This window comes from Pseudopodoces humilis, chromosome 20, assembly GCF_049639895.1.
Source record: "Pseudopodoces humilis isolate 2021_Gansu_Grassland_sample_001 chromosome 20, ASM4963989v1, whole genome shotgun sequence".
In the NCBI taxonomy this organism is placed as follows: domain Eukaryota; kingdom Metazoa; phylum Chordata; class Aves; order Passeriformes; family Paridae; genus Pseudopodoces; species Pseudopodoces humilis.
Genome location: NC_142219.1, coordinates 6676501 through 6691159, shown reverse-complemented (window position 1 = coordinate 6691159; position 14659 = coordinate 6676501). Strand labels below are relative to the sequence as shown.

At 44.7% G+C, this 14659-nt stretch overlaps 1 protein-coding gene across 19 annotated transcripts in view; it reads right to left on the bottom strand.

The window, feature by feature from the left end:
* FBRSL1 (fibrosin like 1) overlaps positions 1-14659 on the bottom strand; it is a 502426-nt gene that overhangs the window by 24627 nt on the left and 463140 nt on the right. For all 19 annotated transcript variants that reach the window (XM_014253901.2, XM_014253908.2, XM_014253906.2 and 16 more), the window contains 2 exons: positions 2269-2665; positions 428-681 (listed from right to left, as the gene is read on the bottom strand). In XM_014253901.2, the coding sequence (XP_014109376.2) occupies positions 428-681; positions 2269-2665 (651 nt within the window). The remainder of the gene's footprint in view (positions 1-427; positions 682-2268; positions 2666-14659) is intronic.

Sequence of the window (14659 nt, the reverse complement as noted above, 5' to 3'; positions counted from 1 at the left end):
TAGATTCAAGTGCTCAGTTAGAACAATTGTAGGAACAGTATTTTTTCATCAGTTCTAACAGCAGCAGCTTTCTTTGAAGAGGGGAGAGAGAAGGGGAGAATGGCAAACTGTACATCACTCCTCTGTTAATCTAAAAAGTGTCTGAGGACTGTGGAATGCCACACTCATGCCCTGAACAGGATATTTTTGGCTTTTCTGAAGCATTTGTTTTGAAGACTTCCTATAGGAAGCTGCAGTGATGTGTCTACAATCTCTCATCTGGTAAAGCACGTCAAGGTCTCCTACCTGCTTTATGAGCACTGTCACAGTTCCAGCACACACTGAGGGGTCTGTGTCAAGGTATTTCACCTGCCCACCAGCCAGCCCATGTCTCAACACCCTCCAGTGCATGCACAGCCGATTAGCCCTGGCAGAAGAAGGGACCTACCCGCAGGGTGCCCTGGTATCACGAGGCTGTTGGTGGGTAACGCTGGTGGAGGTGGCAGCGTGGGTGGGGTGGCGAACATGGCCGGATGGTGCTGGTGTTGGGTCTGCGATCTGAGAGAGAAGTGCGAGGTAGCAAGATTAGAGATGGAGAGGGGCAGAGCTGGGCCGGAGGAATGGTGTGGCGGAATCTGGGGAGACAGGGGCAGGTGTTTCGGGAGGCTGATGCTCGTTGCGCTGCTAGCACTGCTGCTCCGGCTGCAGAGGGAAAGAGATGGGAGGAATGGGAGAGAGACAAAGAGAGAAGGAGTGTGTTACAATACAGGACTGAAACAGTGCAGGAAATATGCTACCAGAAACAACACAACTATGGAACATTGATCTCCCCAGGCTTACGCTTTTACTTGTCTTAATGGCAGCGGAGACAGTTAACGAATCTTAATGATGGTCTCCAACAGGGCAGAACGGGCCTTGGGCTCTCTGGAGGGACATTTCCTCCAGTGCTACAACCCTCAGAGCTATCTCTGAGTACTGATGAAGGCCACAGAGGAAGCTGGATTTTATGGAGCACCTTTATGGAGCCTCTGAATGACCTTGCAGAGTCCATGTGGATCCTTGTGACCAGAGGACACAGTGACACCAATTTCTTCTTCTGTTGCTCTGGGTGTGCAGAGCTGCACAGCACGAGTGACTGGGACCCTGCTGGATCTGCTGCACATGTGCTGTGCAGTTGTAGTCACACAAGCATGCAAATGCACACCGTGTTAATAATTTTCCTCATACTAATTCGTATTTTATGTCTTCTTCTATTATTATTACTCCATTGCAAGTGATCTAAGTTTTGTGGGCTGAAACACACTATCACCGCAGTTATTAGTCGTGTAATTCCCACAATACTGAATATCTGTTGCAAGCTAAACCTCAGAGAGATCTTGAATAGTTTGAAAAATATTATTCACCATTTATACTATGGTGGCATTTACAAGGTGAAACCACAACAGAGCTTAAGTATGCAGGATACTATGAAATACACATTAATGGCAGCTCTCTGTATTCATATTTTAACCTTTGTGCAGTCAAATATTATGCTTTAAATCAGTTTTCTCATCTTGTTTAAACTAGCCTAGCTCTTGCTTGGGAGGCAAGGCATGTTTTCTATACCAGCAAAAAGACTATACAGGTTCCAGTTGACTGACTAAACTCTTTTCTCTAGAAACATTTTATCCATACCATTTTCACACACCCTCCTAACTGGATGGATGCAATTTAAACAGCAGAGCTAAGCCTCCTGCAAGATCTGAACGTGTCAGATTGAAGCAGATTTATCAGCCCACATTGGAACCCTGGTCTCAGGGACACAGCCTTTTCCAATACAGATCACAGGATATTATGAGTTGGAAAGGACCCACAAGGATCAGAGGCCAAGACAGATATTCCTCTTTTAATGCTGGTGAGCCAAAAAATCTGATAACCGTGAGCAATGGAAGTATTTCTGAATGTGGAACGAAGGCGTTGCTCAAACTCGAACCACCTTAAATTTCTAAGTCAAGAGCTGGCCAGCTCAGACAAGACCATGCAAAATTTTACTTGAAACTGGACTGAAAGGAACACGTGCCTTTCTCCCAGAAGGTGTGCATTTATCACCTCATTTATCACGTTTCAAATGCACTGATCTACCACAGCTGGAAAAACCATCCTGCAGTCAGATCCTGAAGTCCAATATCCAAAGCATAGACCATCTCACCCAGATGAGTGCTCGCCTTGCCTCCCAGCAATTTCTATCTGCTTGAAGCAAGCTTTAGCTCTGCAGCAGCCTGAAGATGATGTGAGCATCCCTTCCCCTACCTGATATTATTGAGTCCGTTGTGGGCCACCTGGTGATGCACTTGGTAGTTGAGAGGCGGAGGGATGTGGCTCGGAGGCTGGCTCCGAAGGTCAGGGATTAACTGCGGCTGCGACTGCGGCCGAGGTTGAGGTTGTGACTGCGGCCGAGGCTGCGGCTGAGGCGTGAGCCTGGGTGGTGCTGGTGCTGAAATCACTGGCTCCTTCTTCAGCAGTGGGCTTGCTCTGGCACTTGACGTGGGCGCTGAGGAAGTCGAAGTCACAACGGCAGCGACTGGCTGGGGGCTGGGGATGGGCAGGGCGAAGGGCACGTCGGTGCTCAGCTCCCGGCTCCGCTCTAGCCCAGACACCTTGGGGACATTGGCTGCTTTCGCTTCTGGCTTGTCATTCAAGGTGGGACCTTATGGAGCAACGAGAAAAAGAACAAAGCACATGCTGAGAGGTCTGTGATTCTTTCTCTGCTTGGTAGAACGTATGCCTGGGAAAAAACAAGTCATGTTTCAGCTCGTGGGAGCACCGTGGGAGCACTGCTGCGACAAGATGGATGTGTGTTTGAGTCTGTCCTTCCGCTGTCCTTGACTGGGCAGTCCACAGTACTTTTAGCATGTGTGCAAGAGACTTAGCTGTCATTAAATGAACGTGTACTACAGAGAACACACAGCTTTGTGACTTCTTCAGGGGCCCAAGGTTATGTACAATAGGAGTGTGAACATGTCTCAAGTTACTGCCTCAGTATTTCCTGCTCAATATAAGTTTCATGTTCATGAAACACAGGCTGAGACACATCACTAAGACATTTCATTTTCTCAATGCCCTTTCAAGGTAACCCACATTGGATTTAGGCTCAACTCCAGCTACAATGCACCATGACCCAAGCATCAATCCTTAATGATAACCCTACCTGTCTTCTAGGATGGACACTGCCTGGGATCTCTGTAGCAAAGGATGGGACAGCTCGCTCTGCAGAGAAGCTGCTGTCCCCTGGCCACACACTTGTGTGGAAGAACAAAACAGAGAATGCTGGAAAAATCCAGTCAGAGGTTCAGTGGGCACCCAAATGTAGTCCTGCTTACCCTAAACAGTGCAAACATCTGTATGCTTGGCCTGCTGAAACTAACAGGAATGCTGCACCCTTGCAAAATGCACCTACAGAGGGAATTCCATATGCAATTACTCCTTTTGTGGTGCCAAAACCTGCCATTTTTCATAATTAAGCTAAACAAAGCATCCCAAAGAGTTAAAAGGCTGGAAAGGAAAAAGGGAGGAAAGAAGAGATATTTCAGATCAAGCAGTATCCGAAAGATTGAAGACAACTGAAAAGACCAACATGAAAGCAATTCAACTCCCACTCTAACTCCCTTTTCACCCTAATCTGTGTATCCTTGAGTGCACACATACCCACAATTACAAGAAAAGCTCTTCATAGGCTACAAGACCTAAGCTTGTTGGTGTGTTCCACATGCACACAGCCCACTGTGCACACACAGCACCTCTGACTTTCAGGAGACACACTTTTGTTACCCACCAAAATGTGCTGGGGGCTGCCTGCATTTCACTGCCTTGCAGACACCCAAGAGATGCTACCTACACTCATTAACATGCTCCCAACACCCTCACAAACAAATTCCACCTTTGAAATTCTCCCATCTCATCAAAGGACTGAGCCAGTTCCTGATGTAGGAGGGTGTGGAAATAACACACAACACACCCCGTGAGCTAATTCTGGCCGTGCAGACACTCTGACCAGCGTTTGAGAACCAGCCCATGCGAGGCCAGAGCCCCCACTGCCACTTCCACAGCCCGAGTGCCACCGTGCTGGCATCAAATGGGAGGAGGACAGTGATGAATCACAGCCTGCAGCACACCAGCTCATGTTCTGTACCCAGAAAGCCCACATGGTGATGGTATCTCCTTACTGGAGATAAAAGGCAGCTTCCCACACTGCTTCTGGCTCTGCCTGCACTCTCACCAGCGCCCCATTTCCCTCATCCATCCATCAATCAGCTCATCACTGTACATGCACAAATTCAGAATGTGAGAAGAGGATGAATGGAAACATATGAACCATATTTATCAGCTGAAAATGTCTTGAGGTCTTGGGGCCTCAAACCCACAAGTAACAGGAACAGAACCCTTTCCAAACACCAGTGTTCTGGCTGGCAGCAAGCACTATCAACACTGTACTTTCCAGCACCTTATATATCTTTACAGGTTTGACACAATGTCTGGAGATCCTAAATTACTCCCTACAATAAATATAAGCCTCTCATTTCAGTGAATTTCTTTATCAAATATGAATTCATGCATCACAGGTAACCTGGTTGTGAGATGTAGCTAGACTTGGTTCCATTGCTATTTAGAATTTATTTTTAAAGTCAAATTCTCAATGCTCTTGCACATCATTATTTTTTATAGTGCCACCTATGCTTGTAAATTTTCCTCAGATTTTACTGCTAACAGTTGAAAAATTGTCATTGCCTAGTCAAGCCAGGGCTCCCCACACTGCCTTTTGGAGCAAGTGGTTAACAGCTGTAGATTCCACTGTTTTTCAGGAGCTACCCATTAAAAGCAATTGGGTTTCATTCCTGAGCATAGGTTTCCTCAGAGCCCATTAGCTCTTTGCATCCAACAGGCCTCCTCCTACAGAGTTAAACTTCATATTGTGTAATTATAGGCAATGTAGACTAATGGTGTATATTCAAAACACACTGGCACCACAAAAGTTAGTTGAGTAAAAAGTCAATTAGATCCAAAACAAATCAATAAAGTCCCACATTAAAAGCAGCTGTTTGACCAGTTTTATGTGCAACTATTGATTCCCTGTGGTTTCAGCATTAGTTCTCATTTGCAATTTTCTCAAAGCAAAAGCTCAGGCTCCCTTGCTGACTGAATTGACCAGCCAAGCCTGGTTGTATTAGTTAGTACTAGGGGTACATGACTAATTCCTGCTGCCAATTTCCATCTCTCAGGATGCAGTACTGCAATGTTTTTGCATTTCATTCTCGACAGCAATGAAAATATCCACATGCCAGTTTCCCCCTCGCCAGAAAAGCTACAGGCATGAGTGGGAGTATCTTCTCTCCTTTTGCAGCCATGTTGCACAAAAGCAGAAGCACTGAGAAGATAAAGATATGATGTAAATTCATGGGCAAGAGGGGAAAAACATCTGAGAGAGCAGTCCCCAAGCCTTGTCAGCCACCACACAGGAAGGGAACAATCCTGGTGTGTTTGGTGCCTTTGTCATTTCTCCTTCTGATGGCTGCAATACACACATGGAATTCTCTGAGCTATCTTTCCTGAAATCCCTCAGAAAGTTAATCTTAATGATTTTAATGAGGGATGCTGCCCATTTTGATCAGGATGTCAAACTCTGTAGTTTCTGTGCAGGATGCTTGAATATCCCTCCTAAGAGAACTACACCCCTTTGTGCCCAAGCTCTGACCAGACTGACTGCTGCTCACATATGGAAATATCCCAAGGAAAGCAACCAAATATTCCCTTTTGTGCAAGCTGGATCAGGTTGCATTGAGATTCTTTCAGAAATTTCTGTTCTTGGGCTGCTAATCCAGCCCTCCTGAGCAGATGGACCCATGGAGCTGAGCACAACTGCCCCAACAAAAACACAGACCCACCTGACCACAGCACAACGTTCTAGAGGCAAAAATGTGTTTATTTTTACCAAGTCCTAGAGTAATTTTCATGCTTAATGATAACAGGCTGAGCCAATTTGCCTAAGACTTGACAGTCAGCTCCAATAATTCAACCTTAATTAAACCTGAACGCATGTCAGTTCAGCTTGCCCCTTCACAGGAAATGTGACATTTGTAATGATTCATGTTCCAGCCATGCTACAGGAAGGCTGGATCACATCTGCCACTCTCTACCGTGCAGAGCACTACCCCTTTTGAGCATGCCAACTTTTGTTTATTTTCTAACCAAACACCTTGGACTTCTTCCATTGAGAGGTTTTCTTAAATGAACAGACAGTGGAACATGTCTTGATCTCACAGGGATGAATGATGACTGAGTGTGAGAGACAGGGAAGAAAAGGCTGAAACTGCTCTAACAAGAAAAAAACTCCAACAACATGGGATTAGTAATTCTTGCCTCCCTGATTGACTAATTTGTTCATTTGGAGTGTTGCAAAATGCTAACCTCCCTACATCTTGGGCTACATCCAATTCCAACTCCAACAGGTAAAGAAGAAAATAATTTTAAAAGCACAGAGAGCTTTAGCTCCTGCTGTGTAAATCTGTAGAAACCGGAGGTGAAGTTTAAGGGAAACCTCAAAGTCAACAACAGCTTCAACTACTGTATAAAGTGTGCTTCAGGAGGGGTTGCCCAAAACTGAGAGACCATCAGCCAAGACCCCATCTGAAAGTTTCCTGAATTCTGAGTCTGTGAGTGGAATAACCGTGCACTGCCCATCCCCAAGGCTGCCCAGGGTGATATGCCTGCCAGTGTGTAACTACACAGCACTGCAGGCTAAGCACAATACAGAAAGTCCCAGACACAAATTAAACCTTTCTGTTACAGGAATTTGCTTTCAGGCTGATTAAGAGTAGCTCAAGTGCAAGGGATTAAACATGTAAAGGCTGCTTTGAGAACTCCAATAAGCAGTTACTGTGTTATACAAACAGTACTTAGGGCAACAGCAGTTCCAGCCCTGCCTCTTGCTCTTTGCAAGCTGCTGGTTGCTGCTGAAAGGGGACTGTCAACACACGTACAATGTGATTGGAAATAATCTAATCTTGCTTGCACGCCTTTCCTTTGTCTCTTGAAAAAAAGGAAAGTGGAGTCATTCAGACGTCTTTCTGCAGCCTCCCTCTGCAGTCTCCCTTGTTGCATTCAAACAGCAAGGGTGATGGGGTGATGCTAGAAATTCCTCTCCTACATCCATCAATGACATCTTTACCAATGGCAGTTTCCCAAGAAACACAACAACCACCATCTGTAGCCCATCTATCCATCCTGTACATATCCTTGTAAACAGACACAGGCCAGACTGGCCGTGGTGAACCCTGCTCCATATTCCAGCAAGAAACGCTACAAAAGCACCACCACAGGAATTATACATGGCAAGAAGCAGAGAATTTCAGAGCCAGTTGATGAGTCCCAGAGAAGAGTTTTGAAGAATCAGCAAGGGGAATGAGTAAAGAAGAGCAGGACTTTACAGGAGTAGGTCAAAACAAAGAAATGACTAAATGAACCTCAGCAAACATTTTGTGGTTTTTTTTCTAAATTTTATTTTAAATTGAACTTCTAGGCTGCTGCATAATGTATTGTGGATATGGAACATATAAGCACAAGACAGAATAAAGCATTTTGTGTTGACAGCGATAACAGTGATGCTAGTAGAGTGCTTACAAGTGAAAATCAATATTTAAGTGCTAATTCTTTATCCCTAGATGGCTTTTGCTTTTATATAAATGGCTTTTTCATTGCATTTTAGGAGAGTAGCACTACTTAAGACTTTAAGCGATTAGGCTGTTTGCAAAGGTAAGGCAAGCAGAACTACAGCACAGAAGCTCCCCAACAAAGGGGGCACAGAGATCCTCCACCTATTTTAATGCAAATCAGCTCAAGATAAGACATAAAGATGTGGGACTTGCACATAAAACTCCTGTCTGGAAGAGTCCATGGTGTGCAACACGACAATTTTTAACATTACTGAGAAGCAAAGGCCAAGTTTCCATCATGACAGCAGTACTAAACATTAGGCTGTGCCAAAACAGTGTTCTCCTGTGCCATGGGCTCCTCTGAACATCATGGGCTCCTGGTGGATTTCCCACAAAAAATTACAGTGTTTTCTCACAGAGAAAAGTAAACTGAGTGTGAGCACAAACCCTTGTGCCCGGCTCTGACCCCGTGTGTAGAGGAGCTGGCCTTTGTTCCTGGTGTGGCTCCCACAGCCCCATTCCCAAGACCAAGTGGGAAGCAGCTCCCCAGCCCGGTCTGGATTCATCCCCTATCACTCAGTTCATTTGCACAGAGCTGTCTGTCAAGTCACATCGCCCCGCCGCAATCTGAAACACCCTCCCAACAGCTGCCACTATCAATTACTCTCCCAGGCAGCCCTGACTATCAGGAAGAGAACTGGAGCGAGCACTTGCCAGTTTTAATAAACTGTGTTGCCCAAGTCATTTAACCTGCTAGATTGCTGTGTGCTGGGGCTGTAACAAGCCTTCAGCTTTTCAACCTAGAAGAAAGCAACAGTGGCAAAAAGCTGTCAGCTTGGTCCTCAGAATTAACTTCCAAGGGTGTCTTCCCCTACCCTCCCTCCCAAAGCGCCCGAATTTAAAAAGTGAAATATCTTCAAGTCATTTCCATAGTGTCACGACAAGGAAAGCAGCTCTCATTTTTATCACAGAGCCAGCAACTCCCAAGAAGGGAGGGCTGATGTGCTCCAGGATTTCCACGTTAGGGGCACACCGGGGCAGAGAGCTCCTCTCTCCTGCAGCCACACAGACACATCCCGTGGGCGCTCCCCAGAGCCAGCTCTGGGTCATCACCACCCCCATAATGCTCATGCCACCTGAGCTTCAGGTTACCCCAAGCACTCTCAGTATGATTGAAGTTTCTCCCTCAACCAAAAAATGGCAATTTACGTTTACTTTGATCCTTCCAGAATGAGTAGGAAAGATTTCTTAAAGAAATACCTATTTAAAATGAAAATGCTTCCATTCAGATTGGTGTTTTCAGTCTGTAGCTCACATATACACCAAGATGTTTGTGAATGTTAATAAGAAAAGGTCTGCCATCACTAGGATTAATCTGAGCATGGGATTCTGTTGCCCATCAGGAAGCTTACTGGACTCTAGAAATCAAAAAGAAAATTCAAACACACTACACTGCATGTTTTCCTCAGGCAGCTCTGTAGATAAGAGCCTTTGTTGAGAAAGCTTGAAGCACAGAAAGGTTTCCCCCACTCCTGCAGAAACTGAGCAACTGCAATAAGATCTATGGACTTGACGCCTATTTGCTGCTCTATGGTTCTTTAATGGGATGTTTTATTCCTAGAGATTTGGGAGCTTTCCATGCTCTATCGAGGCATGTTAGCTGTAAGCATGCATGATGACACACCAAAGCTGCAGGAGCTGAATGAAAATGGGTGCCAAACACAGGGATTGGGGCCACAGCATAAAGAAGAAGGATCACCATTTAAATCCCCCCCAAAGTAAGTCACACTGCATTTTCCTAGCAATGCTGCTTCTGGCAATATCTCAATGCAAAGCTGGAACTGGATTTGCAGCTAAATCACCTACTGTGGATGCTGGCGTTGTAATGAGATTGAAAGTTTCATACAGGCTTTTTAATCCAGGGCTATAATGCTGGATCAAATGGGTTAAATCTCTTCAGCACTGCTCCTAAGCAGATGCTGAATGCATACAAACCAGTGACATAGGAGACACTCTACTTCTCTGGCCAGAAAACATTACTAAAGCTTCTTGTAGTTGTGTACTAAAGGTGTGTTTGTCTTGTTCTGTTTTTTAATGTGTGATGGCCTCTTGTACACCTAATCTGAATGACAGACAAGCAACAAGGTAAAAAAGTTATTTAGAAAGATACTCCCCCAATATGAAAGCAAGCAAGCACACATCCTCAACTCCAGCTGTAAGCTTTTGAACAGACAGAACTGTTATAAACCGAGGAATTTTTTAATTTTAATTAGGCAAACAAAGGAAAATAATAAACCACCAACTACTACATTACCAGAGAAAATATACTACTTTTGCTGTTTGAAATCCATATTGATTCCCATCTAGCCTGTGAGTGAGTTATTAATCACTCCAATTAAATCATGAACACAGGTCTTTACACTGAAATTGAACCCCCACCAATAGATCGATAACTCAAACCTCCAAGAGCAATTACTGCTCAGCATAATAGAGCAGCTTGTAACACAGAGCTCCATGCAGACCACAATTCTCTCTGTCATATCTTTCACAGGCAGTGCAAACAAACTGGGAAAAGAAAGATTTTATAACTATTATTTTCAAAATAAACAGACATCTGCTTGGAGTTACCTAATCTCTCACATCACAGAGTCAGATCTGCCAAGGTCACATTGGAGACATGATTACATTTTTTCACAATTTGTTATTCTAGCAAAGCCCTGATAAGATTGAACTATTGAAGTTCACACTCTGGTTTAATTTCAAGAGGTTAAATGCCAAATCCTTTTCTTATTGCTACAAGGAAGGGATCTGCCAGGCTGCATAATACCCTGTGTGGGCTAAGACAACAATTTTGTTTCATCTGCACAGTCTTATGAAGGTTTTGATTCTTTTTTTTAAAATTACATCAGAGCTCCAAACTCCCAGAGAATGATTTAAAGTAAAATCAGAAAGTGAGACAGTTCCGGAGGAGCGTGAATGACCTTTCGGATCTTCCAGCCTGGAGAAGTTAAGTCAACGTCTGGCTGAGAAAGCACACTTGCTAACCAGAACCAGAAAAAGGCAAGAAAGAACATTCTGAAACACCAGATCATCTCTGCTGGGAACAGATGATTGCCCTAACCAGCCAAGCGTATGCAGGGTCACAGAAATCCCCACCTCTGCCTTGGAAGGCAACTGATGCCTGTCCTGATGGAAGGAAAGAAGAACTGTCCACTCTCAGACTCTTGGCTCTCCATCCTTTCCAGGTGAGAGATGTTTTTCTGAGCATCCATTTTTCTGAAGGTTGGCCCCTTCCCACAGCCCTGGAGCCCAATCCATCATCCTTCATTAGGGGAGCTATTGGCAGCCAATTAAGTGGTGATGGACCCACACCACAGAGCTAATCAAGACAAGTTCATACCTTACCCTTCAGCCTGTGTGCACTGGCTCCTGCCTACCTGCTTCCCCTTGCTGCTGGCGTGGAAAAATGGCACAAGGTCAGGCAGCACAAGAAAAGCAGCAGGCAGAGGGGCAATGTTACTGCTGGGGTCTCACCATGGCTTCCCACCACCAGGCAGCTTTTACTAAAGGAAGGCAGGGAGATGATCTATTCCCCACACCAGCAAAAGCAGAAAGAGCCCCAAAAAACCAGTTTTCTTCCTCCCTAAAGGGCAGCAAACAGATCTGTTTAGAAACAGTCTCAGTAACTTGAGTGAGGTCCATGATGTTATGGAGCTGTGAGACTGCAAAGTTGTGCTGCAAGGTGACAGATCTCTGCTCAGCAGGAACCCAGAGGAGTGACCAACCATGTACAAATCAGCAAAATCCCATCTTGTTTATTTGTTATGTCCAACCCTCACAGCTCAGTAGCTGCTGTCACATTAGTGCTAATATGCTCATAATTTGTGAAAACAACACTTGAGATCGAATGCCTGCCAAATGGGGCCACTGCTTTCCAGCAGCTCCCCATACCCTGCATTTTCCCACTGCCCTCTCTCTTCATTCCCAGGCACAAGGAGGCCCATTTCAGGCAGACCCCTCCCATGGATTCAGTAGCAGCACATTATTACCCTAAACCAGCATGTTCAGCTGTTACCTAATTGCCTCCATTTCACTTGCAGTTGTGAAGTAGCACCTCTTTCCACTAACTTGGTTGAGAATGTAGTGTCAGGATGAAGAGAAACTGGAAGAATTTTCCTGCAAGTTTAAAAGCAGTAAGACATCACTCCTCTATGCATGGTCAAAATCCAGCTCCTGAGCTGCTGGAATGGCATCTTAAGAAAAAATTGAGATATTGAAACTAACAGATTGAATACATTCAACAACATTTCCAGTTGCATCATGGATAATTAAAATATTTAAGGGACAAGCTGCAAGTTGTTAATCAGGGAACATTTACTTGAATGGTGTGTGCCCTTTGGATTTAGTCCCTATGGCAACCAAAAATTCACTCCAAAAGGATGCGCTGGAAGAAGCATGTCAGGAGCTGCCTCAACATTTTAATTCACAGAGTGAGCAATGAATAAATACAGCTACTGACAGCACAGCACAGGCAAAAAACGTTTGTAAACAGCATCAGGAAGTCACAGATGGCCTTTTGCTTTTTAAGATTGAAAAAGTTCACTCTTCCTTTAAACACGCCCACTATCAAGAAAACCGGACTGTGTTGCACATGAATCACAGTTATTAACTACTGATAACAAAAGTTCTTGAACAGAGGAGCTTTCCTTCAGTTCTCAATCCTTGATTTTTTGGGATAGCGTCTCCACTCCTCACACTGGAAGGTGTTGCATCTTCCAAAAAAATCTTTTCTGTCCCACCTGGTTCAACAGGAACAACACTTACAGAATGCAACATCATCTGAGGGATGGCTTTGCAGAATGCTTGAGAAGAAAAATGTGAGAAATGATTGGTTTTTCCTTCTAAACAGGAAAAGAGTGGTTTGGTATGCAATAAGGGAAAGAAAAGAACACTTCACTGCACTGCAGAAGGAAAACTCCTTCAGTATGATCTCAGTGTGTGAAGCGCAGCTGCAAAGCTCCTTCCAGCTTTCTCCTTTGATGAAGTGTGAATTCTTCAATGGGCAGTAGAAATTCTGGAAATATTTTAGTGCTGGATATGCTGGAGGATAATGTATGATCTGGCATCTAGTAAGAGCTAACAGAGGAACACTGTGCTGTGCTTTGCAATGGAATCACACCCTATTAATGAAAAGGTACTCTTGAATCTCTTCTTGTGTGAGGGTTTATGGCTCTGGAAAAAAGTCTTATGAGGCTGGAGGGTGCAAGACAGCACGGATTGCTGTGATGCCAGCCTGGATGTGCAAAAAGCCTGGAACAGTCACTCAGCACTTGCAAACCCAGATGTGTGCTCTACACTCCTCTTCCCACTGACTCCTTGGGGTCCCTTTACATCCACTGCAGTGGCCCTGCGAAGATCATCAAGCACAACCAATTCCACAAGGCTGCTGGATGGAATCTGCTGCAGGTTGTGATTCTGACATGCATGAGACGACTCCTGTAGTGAGGGAACTCGTTCAGGAGGGTATTCACTGCTCTACTGACTGAGGAATTTGGCTTTTTTGGTGCCTGGGGTGTGCAGGAGCCCCAGCAGCACACAGCTTGGAGCTCTCCCACTTCCCAGGCAGAGCCACAACTCTCACAATCCCCATGTTACGCTCTGAGCTGGAATTGGGCAGGCACTGCCACATCTAACCTCTGTCTTGGGCAACAAACAAGTACAGGCTCAGACTTCTGCAAAGATAATCACAGGAATAGTCTGGTCTGAAATGGCTGCACATTTTCATTTCAGTATTGGGTGAAAGAAAGGAGACAAGTAAGTATGTGGGCTTAGCCTGCAGATATTTTTCCAAGACAGTAATTGCTGTCTAATTCATATTCTTGTTTTTACATGTTTGCCATGTGTACCAGCAATCCCACTGAAGTCACTGTAAGTTTTTCCTTCAAGTCCTCTCCATGTCACAGTTTTTCCAAACTGCACAAACACAAACAGGCCTAGAGTACTAAGCAGCTACTTGGGTTTGGCAAATTCCTGTATTCCCAGATTCTTGCACATTAGGAGAGAAAAGTGAGGTCTAAGCTAATTCTTGAGAGTTTCCACATTAGCATAGCAGTCAACATCATTCACTCATTATTTCTGTGTTTCCTTTCAAGCAGTTCTCTGTGAAGTCAGAATTGAGCCTTTGTATCTCCACCCAGGGCTACCTGGCTCCCCATCAACTCCAGATCCCACAGGCTGGAGAAGTGCTGCCCTCTGCACAAGGGAAGGCTCAGAAATACTAAGTATTTGCAACTGATAGGAAATCTTAGCACAGGAAGAAGCAATTCATAGCTTCTGTACCAAAGGGGCTCACAGGGAAGTGCAATGATGCAGCTCCTCATCTCAGCCCTTCAGCAATGGTTTGAGGCACTTTTGCTCATATTAAACTAACTGGAGATGACATTCTAGATCTTTGCAGGGAGGAGAAATGCATTATTCTAATGGACCTCAAAATGGTTAATCAATTCAAAGATTACAAATGAAATGCCTCATCTCTCAAGGGGCAGAATCCAAGGGCCAGTGCCACTGGTCTTGGTTTTGAGAACACAATATGATTTTGTTTTTGAGGACAGCACTCCAAAGTGCCAGCAACTGGTTTCAGGGAAAACCACCTCCTCCCACATTAACATATTCATTTGCAAAATCTATCACATATGTTGTGTGCAAACTGGCTGAGAGTTGATTCAGCTCTGACAGCATGAGAGCCTCTAGCCCAAATATCTGAAAGTAATAAAATCCACACCATTCTCCTGATTCCTCACCCTAACAGAAGTGACCTATATTGGCTTTGCTCTGTCAGTTTTCCCAGAAGACAGAAAACAGTAGCACTGGTCCATGCTGGGTTTGTGGACCTCACAGTGGGGTAATTGTCACAAGAGAAACACAAGCAACAGGGCTTTTGTTACAGGTTATGCTCGTGGCTAACAGCAATGACTGGGCTACCTTCTACCTTATGG